The sequence below is a fragment of the Tympanuchus pallidicinctus genome, unplaced genomic scaffold (genome assembly GCF_026119805.1).
Source record: "Tympanuchus pallidicinctus isolate F22 unplaced genomic scaffold, pur_lepc_1.0 scaffold12, whole genome shotgun sequence".
NCBI classification, from domain to species: Eukaryota; Metazoa; Chordata; class Aves; order Galliformes; family Phasianidae; genus Tympanuchus; species Tympanuchus pallidicinctus.
Genome location: NW_026294637.1, coordinates 8,730,290 through 8,753,255, shown reverse-complemented (window position 1 = coordinate 8,753,255; position 22,966 = coordinate 8,730,290). Strand labels below are relative to the sequence as shown.

The window sequence follows — 22,966 nt, the reverse complement described above, 5'->3', positions numbered from 1 at the left end:
AATATTTCCAGCATGTTTTGCAGATGATCTGGAATGACTGTTGGCTCTGCAGTTTGCTTTGACATTTGGCCCTCCTTGGAGATGAGTTGTATTATGAGCTGTTCCTAATTTTCTTCTCGACAGCTTTGCTTCTGGAGCTCCTGTTTTGGATGACATAGAGCTTAGCTACTCTACTAACAGTGTCCGTATATCCTTCAAGCGACGTAAAGTGATATTAATTTAAACAAATTAAGATTAATTAATGCACATAGAAGCATTCCATTTGATATATAGTAATTTTCAGTTTTATCTCAGTGTGCTGCTACCTGTAGAATGTTAATGGTTTTATCAGAAACTAAGAAGTACTTTCTGGGCTGCCAGAATTTTCTTGGTGGAGAGAGACCAGTGCATAAAGAAAGTGAGAAAAAGCTGCTGGTCTCTGAGCTTAGCTAAATCTGTGGGGATGAGTTGCAACATCTTACATACGCATGTGTGTGCAAAAGACCACCTGGATTTTTGGGGGATTTTTTGAGTCTACTTCAAAGCTGATGGGGATAAGCCTGACAACACTTATGGCCTGGGTGTGGAAGCCTAAACTAAATCCAATTAGGTTTTGTTCCTGTCCTGTGTGTGTCAGGGCATGCACAGAATTCCTTGTGTCCCTTGTGTACAGGCCTGCTTGTATTTGACTTGTATATTCAATATTTAACATACAACTTTCTGTATTTTCTGAGTTTTTGAAAAGCACTCTGTTGTATTTAGCCAGATTCAGCACTCATTTGTAGCAGTTGTAGTTTAAAATGATTTAGGTGAGCTTATTGAAATGACTTTGGATTTACATTGCTCTCTCTGAAAGTTGACTTTGCCCCATAACCTCCTGTTTTTCTTCCTCCATCTAAGGGTTTCTGATTTCTGGCACACATGCATGAGCAGGTGTGATCATGAGTAATAAAATCTTTACACCTGCAGCAACACACAGGAGAAACCTCTTGCCAAACAGGTGTTTGCATAGTTATGGTGACTGTACTTGAATCCTTTCACTGCTCTAGCCTCCCAAGTCAGGGGTCAACCTACTGTGAGGGGTTATTTCGCTCCCCAGAATGGTGGCCCTAAATTCAAGCAGATTAGAGGCAAAGATGTAAAATCACATGTGATTGTGAAATGGAGGGATGCAATCAAATGTGCCAGTTGAATGTCCACATTGTCAGATTGAATGTCTAATGTCAGATTAGAAGTATAGTAGGCTGCCTCTCAAAAGGATTCAGCATGAGGTTATAAAGAAAATAATCTCTAGTGTTACAGAGTCAGCTGTGGCAGCCATGTACTTGTGTAGTCTGTCTGCTTTTACAATCCTTCAAGAGCAGTGTAGCAGAATAAGCAAGGAGAACTGGCAGGGGCGCAGCATGCCAGTTCAGAGTGTCTTTAGAATATAGTAGAGCTGAGCTGGGATCATTTTAATGGGTTCTCTCTTACCTTCTCCATGCAAAGATGACAGTTTTTTATGCCTATCTAGACGTGACTGATCTATTCCACTGGGCCACACAATGTGAGTGCAGACCTGTGATCCCAGTGCAAAGCTCTGCAGCTTTGCCACTTCTTAGATATTTTTCCTCTTCGCTTATCCTGTAGTCCTCGATGTTCATCACTGGTCATTTTTTATCCTAATCTCATCCCAGGAGCCTCTCCATCACATTTTCTATAGGCATCGTCTCCTACATTTGAGAGGTTTCTCCAGTTGCTTCCTGCTGATTATATAATCCTTACTAATCAAAGAATTAGTAAGGTAGGAAAAGACCACTGAGATCATCTAATCCAAGCATCATTTTTGTGAAAGTTTTTTATTTTATTGAGAAAAGTGATAATAATATTATCAAGTGCCTTACCGAATCCTATCTCCCAAAGAAGCCACATGACTTTGTTTGCATCACCTACAAAAAGTACGGAAATGTGTTCTGTGTAATCTGTGCTTTAATCTGTGCTGTATAAAATTAAGTCCATGTGTGGATGTGTTCTATAAAAAAAGAAAATAATTCCAAGCGGTAACAAACTTACACTAGAGCCTGTGTGTATTTAAAGAAACGTATAACAGTTTTGTAAAAACTGTCTGGAAAAGAAAAATCCATCCAACTGGAATGCAGATTTCTTATCTAAAGGAAATGTATTTTCATATATGATAGCGTCTTTTCTTTACAGAAATAATTGCGTTTTAAGTAACTTTGTAGAGAACAAACTTTATTATAAAAAAACCCCACAACATTAAAACACATTAATATATTAATATTTGAAAGCATTAAACAGCTGTTGTGCAGTGAGGGAAGGAGTCCAACGAAGTCTGGAGTTGAGTTGTAAGCGCTACCAACTTCATCTGGACCAGGGGGATTTTCCAGGACATCAAATTGAGATTCATATATTGGATCGCATACAAAGCTGCTGTAGAAATCCCAGTACAATCCAGGGTCATGGGCACTTCAACCATAAAAGTCAGTTAAATTCTGAGCAAGGAAGGTCGCCATCGAATTGCTGCGGGCCATCTGAAAAATGGTCATCCCTGGGCATGGGAGCAGTGGGTTGGCACCATAGGACAGTAAGAGGCGGACTATGTCTAAGTAATCATTTAATACTGCGTCGTGGATTGGTCCGATGCCACCCTGCGCATAGCAGTTCACATGAGCCCCGTTCTTGAGGAGAAGTCTGGCGATACTCAGCCAGCCACTGAAACAGGCCTCGTGCAGGGCACAGTAACCCGAGTCGTCGTGGTGGTGAATGTCACAGACATTGTTTTTCAGGCAATACAGAACGACTTTCTGGTTGCCCAGGTAAGCCGCCCGCTGCAGCAGGGTCTCACCTGCGTTCTCGTTAATGCTGATGGAGCGGGCCTCACGTGGCATGGGCTGGCGGGGCCTGGGCACCTGCAGCGTGGCTTGCTGGGGGTTTGGCAGCAAGGTGGACTGCTGCAGCTGCTTGCATTGCTTCTGCTTGCGGGGTTTGGCAGGCAAGAAGCCACGGTGCCAAGTGGACTCTGCTTGTTTCATCACTTTCTTTGGTATGGCGACCGTATCTTCGGTATGTTCAGTGTCAAAGGATTCATCCTCTGTCAGGTATGGCCTCTTTCTTGCCCCCTGCTCTTCCAAGTATTTAGTTTTACACTTACATTTTCCTGATGGTTTCTTGCACTCTGCAAGCTTTTGCAGCGGAGGTTCATGGTAGAAGCCCTCCTTTTCGCCTGTGTCCAGCCTGTCTGTCTTGTGGCTTTTTTTAATTTTCTGCTGGTTGGCATCTGAACTTGGTGCTGGACTCGACTGAGCTTGTTGGTCAGATAAGTCTTCTGCCCTCACACCAGACATTGCCAAATGTAAGGCTTAAGATCTCTGTGCTGAGTCACCTGTTGTACCTTGTGCTTCGTAGGCTACCTGCCACTCCAAGCAAAGCCAGATTTTGGACATCTCTTTTCACTTTTAGAGCCCTGCCACAGCAGGAGCACTGAGAAGAGTTGTATGTTACTCTTGGTGGGCTTGTTGCCACGGCCAGAATCCTGTTGTGACTTCAGAATCTCGTTGCCAGTGGCAACCTGTTTGCATCTTTCCGCCCATGCCCAGGAGCTCTAACTGCCCTAACTGATCCTGTCTTTTCTAGCCCGAGTAAGACTTCTGTGTCAGGGTTTACAATCAAAGAAGAAACTCCAACAATAGGTTGTCACTTTTTCCCAAATAGATGATGAGATATCTCTCTGGTTTGGATTTGTTTATCTTTCTTTTTTTTTGTAATTCATGCATAATTCAGTGTGATATCTCATAGTTCATCTCTGTCTTACAGGAGTCTTACGATTTCCTTGGTACAATTCCTTCACATTTAATTTTAGTTATTCTCTTGTTTTCCAAACTTGAAGTGCAATATGAAGTCCCAGCTTTCAGTTCATCCTTTTATTACAGCTGTCTTTCTCTGCTTCTGTGTCATATTTTCATGGATAATGAATAAGAGAATAAGTACAGTTCTGTTTTAGAACCCAAAAGTGGTGGATATGCGAAAGTAGCTTGTGGAAGAGAAATACTTGTACTACTGATTACTACATTGCATTGATGATTTTTGCTTCAATGATTCCTGTCACAGACTTTGATTGAGAATGTGTTGAAAAATTAAATATGAGAAAATGAAAAAGAATTCTAAACTCAAAATTCAGATACAACACTAACCTCCAGGGTTCTAACACACTCCAGTCACTTCCTTCTTTAATACGTGTCTCTATGTATACAGATATACATGTATGTGTTTTGGGTTTCGTATCTCTGTTGGCTTGTGTCTGAGGTACCTGTGTTGCAGAATTTTAGGAGCTAAAAAGTCACATGGCTACATTAGAAAAATGCTGAAGTAGAATAAAAAGTATTTGAATGTGTTTTCTTTTAATCTTAAACTTCTCTGTAAAATTCCAGGCACTGATATTCAATGGGAAAACCTGCATTATGATATAGGTTTGCTATAAGTCAAAGAAAAAATGCTTCAATTTTTATGAGTTTCTAAATATGGATGCTGTGGCTCAAAATTGTCCCTCCGCTCTACAGAACTTCAAAATCACACACCATAGGTTATTTCTGGAGCACCTTAATGCATACAGTTTTGTAAGCCTGAGCACAAAGTCCTCGATCCAGTGATGTCCTTAAGCAGAAGTTTAACACTGAGTATATCATAGTCCTATTGACTTGAGAAGACTGTCTGATATGCTTAGAGTTAGGCACATGCTAAAGTATTTCACTTCCATGGCTACCCTAATTAGTTTGTGGCTGTCTTTGTCTTTGGGAAGACTGTGAGATCTGCTGTTTCAGAGCCAAGTGGATTTTATCTGCTGGAGTAAAAGAAAGCCTTTCTTTTCACCTTTTCCCATAGTTATTCACTTAAAATTTGTTATCAAAAGCATCTGGACATGATTCCTGCCAGCTCTGCCATTGAACTCAGCAGGCCTTTAGGTTGCACTGGCATGCACAGTTGCCCAGAGAGGTTGTGGATGCCCCATCCCTGGAGGCATTCAAGGCCAGGCTGCATGTGGCTCTGGGCAGCCTGGCCTAATGGTTTGTGACCCTGCCCATGGCAGGGGACTTGAAACTGGATGATCTTTGAGGTCCGTTTCAACCCAGGACATTCTATGATTCTGTTTTGATTCTGCAGTTCTAGGATGTTTGCTGCTTTTAGAACTGAAAGACAAAACCGTTCATCGATTTGTCAATACTCTTCCAATAGAGAACAATCTGATCTGGGATAGGAGAAAAGTGAAAGACTTAAAAAACCATATTTCATTATGCAATCATTTGAAACACGAAATAGCATTATGTATTATGTTATATCTGCATGTATGTTTTTTAGCTGTGTTTTACTTGTGCATATGCAGACACGTTCTAGAGTTAAATGCAAACATTTCATTTGTGCTGTGCTCATTTGCAGGTTTATTCCTGAGCCGTGGTCTCCATGCAGTGCCACATGTGGCAATGGCATACAGGTGCGGGATGTGAAGTGCCGAATTCTTCTCTCATTTACGCAGACTGAGGTGGAACTGCCTGAGGAGGAATGTGAAGATGTGAAGCCGCCCACAGAGCAAGTATGTCACGAGGCACCCTGTGACAGTGATCCTGTCCCCTACACACCGGAATTTTCACGTGCTGAAGATGGCAGTGTGGTTTATGACTGGGAGTACATTGGTTTTACTCCTTGTTCAGCCACCTGTCTTGGAGGTACTTTTATTATCTTTTTTCCCCCTTTCTTTTTAATCCTGACTTATAAGAACTTGGTATTTGAAATTGCCACATTTTCCATTAGTGTTAACCTGAATTAGTAATGCTGATATTTATGAAAACATGCAGCTTCAGCTTTTCCCCCCCCTCCCCCCCTTGGTTATTAATAGAGTGTTCTTAATGTGTTCAAGCATCAGGCTTTATTTGGTTACATAAGGCACAAGAAGCTTTTGCTACAGCAGCTTGCTACAGTCTTATTGCTGCAAGGATCTCGGCTGCGAGGCAGTTGGTTGTACCAGTGTGTTTAATGCAGTGATGGGCAAAAAAAATGAACTTTCTTTTCCTGTGAACTGAAAGCTTATCATTTTGGAGGTAAAATTTCCATATTGTTATCTTCCAAAATGCTGCAATTTTCTTCAGTACAGTACGGATACAAAATTGTAGTTTCTATATACTGTCACATAGATAAAATTATAATATTATGTATTGCTTTCCATCTGACTGGTCTGGAGATTGAAGAGGAGTTTGTTTAGGTCTTGGTACACCATATAACTCTATAGGAACTTCATGCCATACGTCTGTCTGCAAGTAGTTAAGCACATTCCTTTTTGGATGTAATCGAATCTCCCTGTCGTCCAAAGTACATGTAACTAGACAAGACTGCTGGTGTTGCTACTACATACTGTACTTCGGAACTGAACAGAGAAGTGAGTTATGAAGTGTAAAGTGGAGGCAGTGGAATTATGAGCACACCTATACATGACAGGAACGATGACATCAGTGGGAAGTGAAGACAGTTGTACCCATAGCAGAAATAAAAAATGTAGGAAAGGGGAGAGCAACTACAATTGGAAGCAGAGAGCCTAGTCTAGAGCTCATAGAAGGCAGCCTGCCTTTGTATTATTACCAGTTCAAAACTTGAAGATGGAAGTTGGGAGGGATGCCCCTGAATGCTGTCAGCAGAATGGTAAGTGACTGACAAGTGCCTTGCTTATTTAACACTGATGATATTGATTCATAGGGATAGCAGCATGTGCAGTCACAAAAAATAATGTATCAGTTTCTTCTGTTGCCTTCAGTAGATGTGATAAACAGCAAGGGTATAATCCAAGTATGTACGTATAGAACATGGCGTGATAGCAGCAGCTACTGTCTCCATTTCCTTATTTTGAGGGAATTGTTTTTAGAGACAAGGAATCACACTCTAAAGCAGAAACAGGGCTTTTCTTATTATGAGATTTGCAGGTTTTTTCAGCTCTTGACGGATTTTTGTAATGTAAAATTATTTCATTGCCATTTTAGATTTATTTTACTGCTTTTTAGCCAGTGTCTTTTCATAGATGTTAAAAAAAAAAACAACAAATTTTTTAATTTTTATTTTTGAAATCAGTAGAAGTTCAGCTAAAATCACTTCTGGTCTTTGCCTGTCTTTACACGTGCACATCTGCATTGTTAGTGTCTTCACATGTGAGTTTGTCCATGCAAAAACATTCACATAACAAATTGCATTTGGAGTGCAGACTAAAGGCAATTTAAGGAGAATTTCCTGAAGACAGTAGATTCATTTGCCAGCACAAAGGAGCTTCAGAATGACTGGTTAACAGAATCACATCTGGCTTTATTTTGTTCCCAGTGGAGCTGAGTGTGGATTTGGCTGTCGACTTCTGGTCCTCTCATGAATTTGTGAGGTTGCCTGACCGAGAATTTTCCTGTAATATTGTTTGTTTGATGTGAAATAAGTCATTATAGAAGTTTGAAAAGAAATGGTTTTTTGTGTTCTGAAGACAACTGTGGTATTGCTGGTGCTGTACCTAGACATTTCTCTTATGTCCTGCTCCCAGGAAATGAGGAAAGTTGTCAGAATGCTTTATCAGTGAACAGCTTGAGAAGTTCTGTGCTGTTATGCTAGTTAGGTAATAGTAATTTTTTCCTTCTATCAGTTCTGGTCCTCGTGCTGCCTTGGCAAGCACTTTCAAACAGACCGAAAATTACCTGCCGATAAGTAGTTTTAAGGAAACCAGACATCTCTTCAGTTTCCAACTTACTGCAGTGTACTAACTAACGATCTCACTGTGTCTACTCTGTTTCCATTGCGTAGTTCAAAGGATCAGATCCCTTTCTGCTAGGTTTTATGTTCAAATCTCACTTCAATTAGATGAACTCTTTAGTTACCGGGAAGAAATGCTATCTAAGTTCGGAACATCCCACTATAACGGAAATTATATTAGGTACTTTTTCTCTAATAGTTATGTGTCTAGCAGTGGTTATTAAAATAAATTCCTGTGGATTTCTGTGTCCTTGGAACTTCCCTCCCTTCCTTACTGCTTGCACCTCTCTGAATGAGGGAAAAGTCTGCAGGGTCTAAAAAAAAGCTGCAAGGCTTACAGCCACTGTTCAAGCAAGGACTGAATCTCTGTTTCAGTGCTTGTCACTTGCACCTTTTTTTTTTTTCTTTTTTCTTTTTTAGATTTTGATACAGACTAGACTTTTAATTTAAGTTCTCCTCTGGCCCCTCTCCAAAGCAAATGTAAAATTGCAGATGGTAACATTGTTTTTGAGGCATTAGAATTATAGAGAGAGATCAGTCTGCAGCTCATTCTCAAACATGATCTTTACTTTCCAGTTTCCTATTCACCAGCTTCTAAAACATAGACAGCATTAGACATTGGTAGTTTAGTGTATGTTTCTGCATCAAATCTACGTGGTTTGTCATGTAGAATATCGAATGCCATAAATCTTACTACCTTTGAGGACTGCTACATTTTGTTATGACTGCTGTCATAATTATTTCTTCTTTCATCAATCTTTCCATAAACACTAATGAAAGTTGTCCATGTTAATTTGTCACGAGGCAGATATCACCTTTAACATCTGTAGGAAACTCTGTAGTCATCCTGAAAGCTAAAGATCTTCAGTACCTGAAGAAATCCCAAGGTGAAAATAAGTGAGCAGTGTGCTCTGGCAACAAAGACAATGAGGAGTGATCTTTGTAGTAGAAATTGCTTAGAGTTCTGAGGATTTGCCCTCATTTTTTTTCCAGTATGAACTGTTTGGCCCTGATACCAGAGTCCTTAACACAAGCACAAGGTTAACTAGTGAGATGCAGTAGCTGTTATCAGAATAAAGAGTACACTTGGTGGGAATAAGGATTGTTCATGTAAACTGCAACATTTTTTTAGTGCTGTCAATCATTGAATTACTCTACAATATTTCAAAGAGATGCTCTCCACTTAAAAAATAATCACATACTTCCCGGATGTCTGCTCTGGAAATGCCTTTACTATAGACATAAGAGGCATAAAAATGTCTCTTTACAAGAGATTAATTCTGGTAATTTAATGTAATTATCATTACTATTATTATTCTTATTTCAAATGCTTCAAAAATTACAATTCAAGACCCCCAAGATCATTATATTGGCTTAAAAATAGTGAGATTAAAAATAAATACATCAGCATTTCCTTTTTATTTTTTTTCCTTGTTCCAAAGCTTGTGGCTTTGGAACCTTTAGGGTACAGTCAAGCTGTGTTTTTAGGCTCTTGTCTGGACCACAATGGCTAGAAGTTTGCTATTTGATTTATAAGAAACCTGAGATTCTTAGAAAAGCAATGGATTCAAGCCAAATGTAAGAGTTTTAGGAAAAAACAGTGATTGTTGTGAGGCTCATGCTCACACATAAAGTTGAGAGCATTTTCTGTAGAGTAGTCAGCAGTTTGGTAGCTGGTTACTCCTTTGACTAGTTTCATTGACTACAAAAGCTGTTTCTTTTACAGGAATATACATTATTATATATTTTATATTATATATTATATATACATTGTATTCTTTTACAGGAATATACATTAGCATTGCCAGTGGCAATAGACTTGCAGAGAGGCTAAAGCACATGTAAGATTTGGAATTTCTTCTGAGTTTTTTTGGTTGATCATATTTCTAAGCAGTCATCAAAATGAGTCTGTCTAATAAAAATAAATGTCCTTCCTCTTCAAGACACAGACTTGAAGACGTTCATCCTCTTACATGCACAACAACTTTCAACCCCCATTTTCTTTTTACTATAAAAAGAAGGCAGAAAGTGTTTTTTTCTCTCCCTAGCATTCTAGCACTTAACGCAGTTTCATATACTGTGTATTTCGATGCACAGAAAAGCTTATAAAAGAATGTAAATGAATGTGGTTTGAATGCTGGGTTAAAATAGAAAATATTCTGTTTCACTGAATAGTAGGATAATTACTACAATAGGGCATCATATTACTGTAAAAATACTTAAAGCTCCCTGCTGCATACATAATATTTTAGTTAAATTATCTACTATGTTTATATTATAAGCCAAGAAAGTCATACATGTAATACTTTGCTTGTTTGAATAATAGATCTTTCCATTTTCCAATTTACATAGAATAAAAAATTCATGCACGACTGAAGTTCCCAACTAACGTGAAATTACAGTTGAGGAAGAGAAATCAGATTAATTTTGAGACGTTTTGACAGTTAAGTTCAAGCAAATATTGTGTCAATTAACTGTAGTTATTTATTGAACAGTGTCCTTAAACTGCAAACTAAGGAACAGGAAGGGAGGTTTGTGGTCTGTTTAACAGCTCTGCAATACCTGTTTTGTGCTTACTGCTTCAAAACGAGGTGCCACTTTCCTTGAAATGAGGCCTCAGTGGGGAGAGGTTGCTACTACTGCTCTGCAGTTATGTCAAATAGAAGATAGCATATCAGCATGTTCTTCTGGTAACTCAGTGAAAGCTAGGTAGGTCATGCTGTAAGGCAGAAGTGCTTTAATGAACTCCAGGTGGCAAGCTGTAGTCACCTGGAATGGCATGGCTTTTGTTCATTTGGCTGACCAGTTTTGTTTTTATAACACGGTGATATGAAGTTCCTATGGGATTACTGCTGACTTAGATGGTCTGAAAGGAATTTTGTTTCATTCCCCTCCTTTGTGTGAGATATTAAGATATTACTTATCACAGCCTGGAACAGAGCAACATCAGCTCTGAGTATGTCTTCCCACAGGAATGCAGTGAGATCAGCAAAGTTGAAGGTGTGTAGCACAGAGTAGATTTTGACCTAAAATAGAGATTGTGAGGATGCTCGTTGTCTGCTTCATTCCTTGTCTGACAATGTAATTCATAGGCTCGTTCTGCCAGAATGTAATTTCTGCATCTTTGTTTCTCTTCTGGAGATTGGCAGGTGGACATTTCATGTCTAAGTGAGAAGACAGGAATGCTGCTCTTATTAAACAAATGCATACTGATCAATTGGACAGAAAACATTTGATTCCTTTTGTTGTCGTATGTAACAAAATAGTAGAGTTCTAGAAAAAAAAAGTTTGTTTATTGGTTTGTCTTGCTTGGGCATTTTCACATCTGCATTATTGCCTTATGATATTTGTTAAAGGCTTATTCTCAACCCTGACGGTGAAATACGATTTACTCAATGTGTGTGTCCTATGTTAATGTAATTATTGATACTTTGATATAGTAGACAGGAATAAGTTGTCAATCACATTTAAGGTCAGGTCTTCTGTTCTATAAAAATTCGTGACTTTGTAGATGCAGTCAAAACATTTATATAACAGGATCTTTCTGAACTGACAATGAGTCCCAGAGGGGATCTAGAAGTCTACCAGAGAGCCTGAAAGAAACTGGAATATGTCACTGTGAAAAATCACTGCTGGTCTGTACCTGCTAAAGCATCTGAAATAGTCGAACTGATTCAAATACCCCAAAGAAGTAATGCGACCTGGACTGGCTTATATGCTCCACTACTTAAGAATTTTTTGTAGGTAGAGGAAAGGCTGATTTATGAAAAGAATCACATTGTTCATGAAAGTGTTGTAAAAGACAGAAAAATATGAACCTTTGGTATGGACACAAAACTTTGTGTCAAATGAACCAATGAGTTCACTGAAACCAGAACAAATAATGATCAACAGTGTTAGTAAGCCATTCCTGATGTACAACTGAGAGGTATAGGAGTAGTAGCCTAGTAGCTTTTGTGTAGCAATTGTGGTGATGTTTTGAGGTAATGTCATAGGTAACAGGATGCTGTTACTGAAGGTTTCTGGTTAAAATGCCAGCCCCCTTGAAATCTTAGAATATGGTCATGAGAAGAGACAGAAAACTTGCTGTTGAAAGCGACTTTGTGTCCTTCAAAATCACTGTGAATAAGTGAAAGATAGGAAGGAAATGGATTTGAATTCTTTGAACGGTGCCATTTTTACTTGGAAAACATAAAATGCAAATTTTCAGTGCATATTGGTTTATGATCACTATTATTGCTTACCTAGAAGATGCAAGTAGTAAGAGCTGCAGATCAGAAGGTGCCAAGAATGGTCGCAAGAAAGGAAAGCTCTGGTCTGGGTCAAATTTGCTGCCTTCAACAAAACCATTATACCTCTTAGGACCTAACTCCAGAGTGATTACATTCAGTCAGACTCTCCTAACTTCTGCAAACTTTTTGCATGTTTTTAATTCCTTTCTTTTTTGCAGATCTCTAGCTCATGAAAGTCAAGGTAAGTGAGGAGTAACTTGTACCCTAATTTTGGCAATTAACCATTTCATGGCTTGAGACCATTATAAAACCAAGCAGGTGCAACATCTGATGGTGCAGAGAATGTAATCTGTTTTGTTTGTTTTCAGAGATTTAGAATGCCAAATCAAGCCTTTTCAATAGTACAGAAGCAAATTTGCATATAATTGACAAATAAATTTTGAAGTTTAAGTTATATAAGCTATCTCAGTGTTCTTTTTGACTCAAGAGGTCGTTTTTAAGCCTGCCATCAAAATCAGTATTTGGAGCTTTTTCACTGAGCGTTATTCGAGAGTAAGCATTACAAAAATCTCTTCTGTGTTCAGTGTCTCATGAGTGTTTTCCTTCCAGGAACACAAGAAGCCATTGCAATGTGTCTGCATGTAGAGACAAAGCAAGCTGTCAATGAAACCCTGTGTGACAATTCCAAAAGACCACCACCAATGACTCATGCTTGCAATATGAAGCTTTGTCCTCCAAGGTACACTGTGATAATGGAATCGTATTGAAGCAAATAAATGGTTAATATGACTTGAATAAATGTTGTCTTTCACAGAAAGGAGTCAAATTGCAGAACTGCAATCTTGCTTTGGGATGATGTTTCACTTTTTCTGTGTTAAAAAAGGTTTTTGTGTTATGTTGTTGGGTTTTTGGTTTCATTGTTTTGTTTTGCTTCATTCTTTGATCTTTACTTCTTTTCCACTCCACATTTTCATGTTTGCCATCTTCTGAAATAGATTTATTTCATGTAGATGTTTGCCAGGGGTGGAAAAAACAGACTTAACTGAGAAACTAAGAAGCAAAGAATATTTACTTTCTGGATGAAAAAAAATCAGTGAAATTATGACTTAAAGTGACTTTGAGTTCATGCTTTTTTAGTATCCCCATCCGGTTCTTACAGGTTTCTTACAGTTGTATGGGAATCCCAGTGAAAGAATAAAAGCAATCCAAATCCAAGTAAACCTAGCTAGTTTGGTCACTTACAAATGAATCTTTGATATGTATTGCCTTGTTTGTCCCATATGTGTCTGTGACATACTGATCTTTTGGTATATTGTTTCTGAACTGCTTCCGCAGGAGAATAATCTTGCAAAAGGTAGAGAACAAAAGTGAATAGGAGCAGGATTTAGTATAAACCAAAAGAATGTTTTGGCCATCTATCAATCAATATATCTTCTGTTATTTTTTACTAAGTTCTTTTTGGGTATGATTTTTCCTTAGCTTTTCACTGAAAGATGGATGTGTTCTTGGAACAGGTGGCAAACTGGTCTGTGGAGACGGTGCTCAGCAACTTGTGGAGTTGGGATACAGACGAGAGATGTATTCTGCCAGCAGCCAGGAGGATCTGCTGTTGCTGCTGAGGATTGTAAAGACAAAAAGCCTCATTCTTTGCAAGCTTGTAACCAGATTGATTGTCCCCCTGTTTGGCATGTTGAGGAATGGCAACAGGTATGACTGGGTTAGAGAAGGAGTTTAAGTGTAAGCAGTGTTCCTCTGTCTAGGTATTTAAAATTCTTCATCCCAAACAACGTTTGGTATCTCCTAAACTTTGATATTGAAGATTTTCAACTAATTTCAGTGGAACAAGTTAATCCAGATTTTAAAAAAAAGTCTTCTCACCACTGTGCTATTGAATACTGAGAGGATGAGGTCAAAAATTCTTTTTAGGAAATCAGAAGGCTGGATGTCAGTTAGTGCAGACATCAGTCTTCTTTTGACACAGCAAATGTAATTATCTGCTTTTGGAGACATATTAACTGATGTAGGGCACAGTCAAATCTACACGTGATTTTTCTTCAGGATTTCTACTCCATAGTGGTTTTTAACTTAGTGGTTAGGTTCTCCTCAATTCTAATGTATTAGGTAAACATTTTATCTGAAGAATCTTCTACAGGCTGCTTGCCTTTTTGTTGAATCCGGATGTCATTCTTCAACAGAGCATAATTACGGGGAGTCTTACAGTGTCTATGTAATCCTAATGGTGTGATGTGCAAGCACAGGTGCATGTGCATGTGTGCATGTTATGCTTTTCTCTTCTCAGTGTTCCCGTACCTGTGGAGGAGGGATTCAGACCCGTAAAGTGTTCTGTAAGCAGCTGTTGACAGATGGAAGTTTCCTGAAACACTCTGATGACACCTGCCGGGAACCCAAACTGCCAACTACCAAATCGTGCGCAAAAGTGGACTGTCCTCCTCAGCTGGTTGTAGGAGAATGGTCCAAGGTGAGCAGCTCCCAACGAGTCTGAACCAAAACCTTCACTTGCAACGTGATCTCTAACGATATCTGCTTGGGTAAATCGTGGGTGATCGGAGCAGGAAGTTCACAGGGTAGCAGAAGGTTTCACAGGATGTATATCGGGACTAAACTATGCGTGGAGTTGCCTATAAGTAGGCTGTTCACATCCCCCCTGCAGAGCTGTGTTTGAGCTGCTGAGAGAAATGGCTTCTGAAAGTCAAATCTTTGTTTTGTTCTGTCGTGCTCTTTCTTTCCCATTTAATGTAACTCCTTGTTCAAACAGATTTTTGAAAAGGCTCTTTAGAAGACGGAACTAAAAGTTTGTGCAGTACAAACTAGAAGAATGGATGGAGAGTTGACGCAGACTCTTTTGAACATGCTGAGTTTTTTCTCTTAGATACTGGATTGCATTGCTATATTTTCTCTGCGGTTAAACAAAAAGAAATATGGTTATGCTATTTTAATTGTTCCTGAGTTGCTTGATGGAACAAGTTAGCTATCTAATATTCTTATTGCTTGGAAAAGTGCTGATAACACAAGGATTCATATGGAGTAGAGGGCTTTGTCTCTCTCAGTTTCAAATTAGTATATGTGCCATGGGACACCAAGCTTAGTTTGCATCCTTCCTTTCACAGTGCTCAGTAAGCTGTGGTGTTGGAATCCAGAGAAGGAAAATTGCCTGCCAAAACCGAACAGCAAAAGGCCAATATGTTGCAGTAAATGAATCAATGTGTAGTGGTTTGTCTCCTTCACTGCTTGTAAGGTCTTGTCAAATGAATGCCTGCAACAGTAAGTATGTTACTTTATGTAGTTTCCTGCTGATTTTGAATGATCTGTTTATACAGTAAAATCTGTATACAGGTTAATTCACTCATCTGCCTGTACTTTAACAACATCAGTAATCTGGTGTAAAGTGAGTATCATAATCAGTAGGCCAGTGATAACAGGATTGTTTTTAATTTATTTTCTACAAGACAGAAGTATAGGTCATGATCTAAAGGAGTGTTTTTTGAACACACTTTCTTGGGCCTCTCACTCTGGTACTCACCTACACTTGCTCTGATTATTTTTCCTTTATCCTTTATCTCACTAGCAAACAAAAACAAAAACAAAACAACTAACCCAAACCAACAATTAAAAATGGAGTTTGAATGGAGTATAAATTATGAAGGACATTAGAAAAGATAAGAATGCAGTTCTGGCTTGTTTTTTTCATTATGTATTTGTATTAAACCGGACGTTTAGTTTTGCACGGTGGAATTCAAAAGCTGAAAGGTATTGCCAGTGATAAGTTTATGTATAATGTACATCCTTCTTTGTAGAAATGAAAATGCCAGTCCATGAGCTTTGCAGGAAGTGGTGACAATACAAACAGTCCTTGAAAAATACAGTATTTTATTTCTCTCTATAAATTATCTTTTTTAAGAAAAAGCTGCCTATAGGAATTGTTTAATTTAGGCAGAATATATTTATGATAGTGATGGTAGTTGCACAAATAGCTTATGCATAACAGCTGTGGAAATACCTTGCAAATATAATACATGTTCAATTACATGCATAATTTGGAACAGGGAGTTCTAAATGCAGTTTCCTTAAGCCTTAACTTGGCTTCTCATTCCTTTATAAAGGAGAGTAGCAGTATGCAGGCTTCAGAAGCAGAGAGCTGAACAGAAAGGAAAAAAGACAATCAGTTTTAGGTTTGGGGAAGACCAAGAGCTTGTTTTTGATCACAGATCACAAAAATGAACATGTTTTGACTCAATTCATGCAACTACCAAGAAATAGCTAATTTATAAATGTTGAGACTTTGCTTTAAAATTACTCACAAAATAAAATAAAAAATAGAATAATTACTGATTCATACATAATATGAAACTTCTTTTCCTGGCCTGCATTTCAGATTAACATGCCAAAAACCTGAGGTTCAAAGCTCCACTTAAATAAAGCCCTGTGGACTTTCAGGAATGTCCTTGGCATAAGGTTTAATAAAATATTTTGAGCTGCATATCTATCTGAATTTAATTAATTGTGGATAGTTGAATGACAGTGTGGCCAGTTTGCAAATTGCTTAGCACAGACTGATATTCAAGTTATATTATCAGCTTCCACTGCAGTGCCAAGAAAGCAGGACACTGGGTTGCATGGAGAGTGTGATTATACTGAACGGGTATGGATTGAAGGGACAAATAAAAGCACTGTTTTTTCGCTTATCTCCAGAACTGTTTGGAACAAGAGAACCCCTGCAGCTCAGGTCTGCCTGGCAAACACTGGCTGCACAATGCAAGGGAAGGGGAAGCTGTGAGATGTATCCATACCCTTAGTCATGATCTGGGTTTTGCAGGAGGAGGCAGGGCAGCAGGGCTTTGGTTTCAAGAAAAATGCAAGAGGCGTTGCACCTGCAGCTATAGGTTCAAGACTTCTTGAATGGGAAGTGCAGAGAAGGCAGGAATGTAGAGTGGCCCATGGGCAGACAGGCAGCTAGCAATAAAGAGTGAAGCAGAGGCACTGGTGGTGAGTGGTGTGCATACTATTAAGGCTTCTTTGTTCTCATCTGTAGGTTGAATGAGCTCCTCCTTTTTTGCTGTCTCATGACAGTGCTGGGGTTTTTCAGGCTTGATCTTTTACAGTGGGATTAATAATTGTGTCTGTTCTCTACTTGATATTGGTCCCATTAAATCAGAACGTTCCTGAGTCCGTGATCACTAAGAAAAAGGAAACAACACCTGTCTTGCTCTGAGGTCACCAGGGCCTGACACCCAGCTAAAGCTGCACAGGACCATTAGAGGTCAGAGACTCAGATGGATTTGTACCAGGTGATAATGAGGTCCAATGGCTCCAGTACAATCTAATCATTAAGTAAGGTTGACCTTGTAGAAAAATCTTTCCCTAACAGTCCCTTACCTCAGCAGCTGCAATAATGGATGTTACAAAGGATCTAGAAAAACTTACGTGGTCTTAGATATTTATATGACCCTATTACATATCTATATGGCCTGCCATCCACAGCTCTGAACTTTATTTCACTCCTAAACTTGATCACAAGGCGCCAGTAAAAATGTATACACCCTTCACTGTTGAACTGCTAATGAGAGTTAGTGGTCTTTCTTTTTTAAAGAAATGAAATGGATGAGACTTGTTAACATATTTATAAGTACACAATGGGTTTAATTCCATGTTGGAACATGTAGTGTAAACAGAGCACAGCCTGAAGTATTTCATGTGTTTAAAGTTACACTTACTGTGTCTGTAAGTTGGATTTTGGAAATCGAAAATTTAGTATTGGAACGTTTCCCTTAAAATAAATATTTGGGGCCCAATAACTTATTAAAAACAGGTCACTAGCCTAATAATTTTAGTAAACCAAGTGCCTAAAGCAATTTATTTGTTGCACCATGTAAAACAGTTGAGGGAACTACATATCTGGATAATGAATACTGATATAAAAGCTGTGTAATTATGAAACCATGATATCCCCACTGGTCTGAACTCATTACCCAAAGCATTGAAAATAATCATTTTGTTTTATAAGCATAAGAATGCACTCCAGGGTGTAGTTTCTACAGTGTACACACTTATTGAATGCTAGAAACATTTAGCTTTTCACCTATTTCTTCACAGCGTATTTGAAGCATATGTATATTCAGAAGCATGCTGTTTTTCAAATATTATTTGTGTGCCATCAATGTGGTTGTCATTTTATTTATGTACCTACCAAGTGAAATAGTACTAATGGTTTCAAATTCAAGCACGTTGAGAAAGCATTTTGATTTGTGTGTCCATTTCCTAGCTCCTCAACTTGATTTGCAGGCTCTGAGTTTTTCTGTCTCATACCAGAAGGCTGGGCAGCAAATACAATTGGATTGCTTTCTAGCACCAGTGCTGAGTGTTTCCCAGCTCTCCCCAGCTGGCCAATTTCATTGTGCATGGAATGAACTCAAGGGGTGTGTGCCTCGCTCCCCTTCTCACGTGCCTTGCTTCACACCTACCTGCTATTTTCTTAGTAAGACCCGTTGTTTGATCATAATGGGGCACAGTAGTTGCCAACAGTGAGTCAGTGCAGTGGTATCTGTAGCATTGCAGTCATTCTCATGGTTTCTCCAACATGATGTCCAGCTGCTGCTGGAAAGCCAAGCCTTCCTGTGGTGGTGGCATTCAGGCGGCTCCTGGGAACCTGTCCACATCCAGCTGCCTGCAGAACAACGCAGGAGGAGCTTCGTAACACCCAGTGTCTCTGTATCCTGTCTGCATGATGCTTTATGTGCTGCTGTCTGCTCGTGTTAATTCATCTGATTGCTGTATTCAGCTTCTCCAGCTTCTGACTTTTTCCTCTTTCCTCCCCTTCCCTCCCTTCTTTTTTTGGCACAGCACTGTGAAACACCTCATCTTTTAACCTGAAGAAATTACCCTCAGTCAAGGATTGCAGGGTGGCTCTGCTTGTTGCATGCACTGTGTCTTCATTGACGGTTCCTTTCACCTCCTGTGTTGCTTTTTGGCTTCACTTATTGAGACAACCAGCATGGCCAGCCAACAATTTAAATAGCAGTCCAAGGGAGCCTTGCTCTTCAGATAGATTTTGTTTTATTTAGGTCATTCTGTATTCAACAGTGCTCAAATGCAGGGAAAGTAATAATGTGCTCAATTTTTATTTTTTTTTTTGTTCACTTTTTCCATTCCCTTTCATGCCTAGCCTTTCTGAGGCAGCAATAGGAAACATAACCATAAGAGGATTATGTATATAGTATAAAATAGTACATAATATATATATTTAGGTATGCTTGCACCATCTATGTCCTTTGTATAGGTAAATGTTGTCTGTATTTTCTCATACTTGGGAGTCTGGGGGAAGAAGTAACAGAATTCTTGGCTGGAGCAGGGGAATGCCATGGTTTCATCTTGTCCGTATTTTTGCATTTTTGTGACTCAGATAAAAGCTCAGCATGTTGCAATCTGATTTAAACAAAGTCAGGAAGAACTCTGTCAGCCATTCTGTGAGAAGCAGATTTTGTATGCATGAGTGCTGATGATTAGTTACTTTTCAAGGCTTCATTTTATTTCAGAAATTAAACCAAAGCTTCCAGAAAAATCCTCTGCTCATGGACCTCGGATTATCAGCATTCACCGTGTGTACATTCAGACGAGACAAGAGAAGCGCATTAATTTCACCATAGGAAGCCGTGCCTACTTACTTCCAAAAACTTCTGTTGTAATTAAGTGCCCCGTACGAAGATTCCAGAAGTCACTTATACGGTGGGAGAAAGATGAGCAACACTTACAAAACTCTAAAAGACTTGGCATCACTAAGTCAGGGTCACTGAAAATACATAGTCTTGAAGCCACTGATATTGGTGTGTACCGGTGTATTGCAGGCTCAGCGCATGAAACATTTGTACTCAAACTGATTGGTAATGACAACAGGTTGATAGAACCACCAAGTCTTAGAAAACATGCCAGTGAGATCACAAATGCAGATCACAATGAGGCCAACGGCTTTGGGGCCAAATGGCATAAAATGAACAAAATGTGGCAAATGTGGAGTAAGAAAAATGAGCTCTATTTGGGTGAGAGGCAAATAAACGATCAACCATTTCTGAGAAATCTCGAAGCCTTTGGGAGTAATTCAGCAGGAGTATTTAGCTCTCGTGAATTCAAGAATAAACGTCTGGAGGCAGCAGTTCTCCAGGGTGCCTACAGCATGGACACTGTGCAGTTTGAAGAGCTAATAAGGAACATGAGTCAGCTCATTGAAACTGGAGACGTCAGTGATGACTTGGCGTCCCAGGTCATTTATCAGTTAATCGCTGAGTTATCTAGGCCTCCACAATCAACCACTGAAAAATGGAAGGGAGCCCAGGATGAGAAATTGGCCTCAAAATTCACAGGCAAATCACCAAACGAATCTGATCGTTTCAGCACAAAAACTGTGGATAAGTTGATGTCTGACCAGAAGGTTCCAGTTATTATGAGGCAAAAGGAAATTCCTGGAGTTTCCTTTAACAAAACACTAACTGTACGAATTGGAAATACAGTTTTTCTGACCAAGAATACTCAATCTGTCAATCTACTGTGTGAAACAGCTGGTATTAGTGAAGTGAAATATACTTGGACAAAAGATGGTGAGACATTAAAATCCTCTGAGAGGTAAGTGAATATTTTTTTTTTCCAATCACTGAATGAATTGCTGTTACCATGAACTGTTAAGATACATCCTGCTGTTTAATATTAAAACATAATCTGTTGTAAAAATGAGATAAGCATTAGCATTATGCCTTCTGGCCTTCTATTTAAGCAGTTTGATCTTTTTTCACTCAGACATCTGTCACATTTTGTTTCACCAGTGCATGTCCATTTCCACAATGTTATGCGCAGTGAATGACTTTTTTTCTTTTACTATGTGAAGGGATTTGCATGTACTAAGTGTGCATCTTTTAAGCTGCATCAGAAAATGAACAGATTCATAGTCAGTTAAATTGAGACAATTGAGTGGACTTGTTCACATACCAAACACAGTAGGCTTAAGTTCTGCCATTGTATAGATGAAAATCAGTCTTTCTGATGCCTCTTAAGGAGGGGAAATATCAGTGTTATCTTCACCATCCTTCAACACACAGTAAATTTTTTAGAAATACCTTTAGCTGTACAATTGCTTGTGAAAAAAAAAAAAAAAAATCTCATCTGTTTTAATGCTTTAAAACTTGCACATATTTTTGTTGATGGCCATGAAATACAAAATAATACAAAAAAAACCCCCAAAACTGTAATGTCATCCTGTTTGAGATCTGTAACTGAAGAACTACTGCTGTATGTATGTAATACTCATATATTAAGACTCAGCAAATGCTTTTACTCCATTGCTGACAAGTTAGGTGCTCACCTGGTAGTACTGACACAAACTTCATGTGAGAGCCTCTTGGAGCTGTAGCTAGCTCTTGAGTAATGAAAAAAATGATTCTGAAACGATAAAGATGTTTTTGGATACTTCTCAACGTAGTTCACTGATTAACTATATGGCCAAGAAAAATATACTTCTGCAGGTCTATCAGTTAAAGCAAGGACACCAAACAAAGCCATTGTTAGAACAGTAAATGTTTTTGGAACCATGTAGCTCTCAGCAGTTATGTTTAGTTTGTGAACCATGCATAATTTCCCATTAATTTGTTGTGATACTTTTTCTTTTTTTTTTTTTTTTTTTGGATATTATGGTGTTTTATTTATTTGTGAGCATCTATTTGATTCCTAATTCTACTTTCATAAATTGCCTTTATTTTAGCTGGTATTTTTTCACTTGAGGATATATTGGCGAGCAGTTTTCTTTCTTGTTTTTTTCAGAGAAATGTTCCTTACATGTGAGTGCATGCATGTGTGTTTATACATACATGTGCCTATGTATATAAATATATGTACTTAAAATAGTAATAGTATTGCAGCAGAAAAAGGCTGCGAAGCAAGAAGCAGGTTGTATATCTGTTAGGTTTGTGAAAGAGGGCCATATTCCAGATGTGCGTGAGAGGACTCTAGACTTGTTTGGTTGAGGTGCAAGTATCTCTTTAAGATGTTTTTGTCCATCTCTTCCTTTTCTAAGTGCACACTGTGGGAGAATGCCAAATCTGCAGGCCTTTTGGATGAGTACATGGCACAACTCATATAACATATTGCTGAGAAAGGTAACAAGGTGGACAGTTATGAAACATCAAGGCTGCTGTTTTCAGTCTCAGACTGTGAAGCCATCTCTCATATCTTATCCCTGAGATGGCAGGTAGAATATCCAAGAAATCTGGTGAAAGATTTCAGATTTAACGATGATTCAGATTCAGATTTAATGTTAAAATTAACAGATAAACTGCAGTAAATTGGAAGTTGGATTAGACCATACATTTGCAAACTCCATGATTCTGCTGAAAACAAAGTTTGCTCTAGAGAAATGGATTTCTTGCCAAGCCTAATACTAATTGTGCTGATGTTCCTGAGAGTTTTTAGTTAGCAGCAATAAAACTTGCTGCCCTCCAAAGGGCTGCCATTAGAGTGTGCCTTTGCAGGGGAAGGATATCTGAAATCCTTCCATGCATGAATCCTGTAACACTCTCCTTTTGTCACCAAAGAGCAGGCAGAACTGTTTCTGTGTGCACTGATCTAGAACAACAGATTCCTAGGGAGGAATTTTGGTGCTGTATTTGTAACTCTTGCAAGAAGACCCAGCTGTGTTTGTCCCCAAGCAGTAACATTTGTCTTTTCTTGAATACTCTGCAGAGTGATCCTGGACACCATTGGAAAAGTGCAGATTCGCAGTCCTACTGAGAAGGAACTTGGTACATATGGATGTCTGGTTGTTAATGACTTTGGTTTTGATATGGAAACATCCTTACTATTGCATGCAGGTAGGATTGTAACATCCTTGGAATTGGGTATGCATTCATTTTATGTATAAACATCTATTCCAGATTCAATTAGAAATATTTTCTTTTGCTATCAGTCCATGAAATCCTGCCTGATTTAATAGGTAA

The 22,966-nt window shown here is 38.8% G+C and overlaps 1 protein-coding gene across 12 annotated transcripts in view; it reads left to right on the top strand.

Moving 5' to 3' along the window:
* Positions 1 to 22,966, top strand: part of ADAMTSL3 (ADAMTS like 3) — a 187,977-nt gene that overhangs the window by 140,974 nt on the left and 24,037 nt on the right. For all 12 annotated transcript variants that reach the window (XR_008203655.1, XM_052671550.1, XM_052671546.1 and 9 more), the window contains 7 exons: positions 5,410 to 5,696; positions 12,585 to 12,714; positions 13,490 to 13,682; positions 14,275 to 14,454; positions 15,104 to 15,257; positions 19,526 to 20,606; positions 22,713 to 22,840. Coding sequence is in view for 11 of the 12 variants with exons in the window: in XM_052671550.1 (XP_052527510.1) it covers positions 5,410 to 5,696; positions 12,585 to 12,714; positions 13,490 to 13,682; positions 14,275 to 14,454; positions 15,104 to 15,257; positions 19,526 to 20,606; positions 22,713 to 22,840 (2,153 nt within the window). In the remaining variant the exon portion in view is untranslated. The remainder of the gene's footprint in view (positions 1 to 5,409; positions 5,697 to 12,584; positions 12,715 to 13,489; positions 13,683 to 14,274; positions 14,455 to 15,103; positions 15,258 to 19,525; positions 20,607 to 22,712; positions 22,841 to 22,966) is intronic.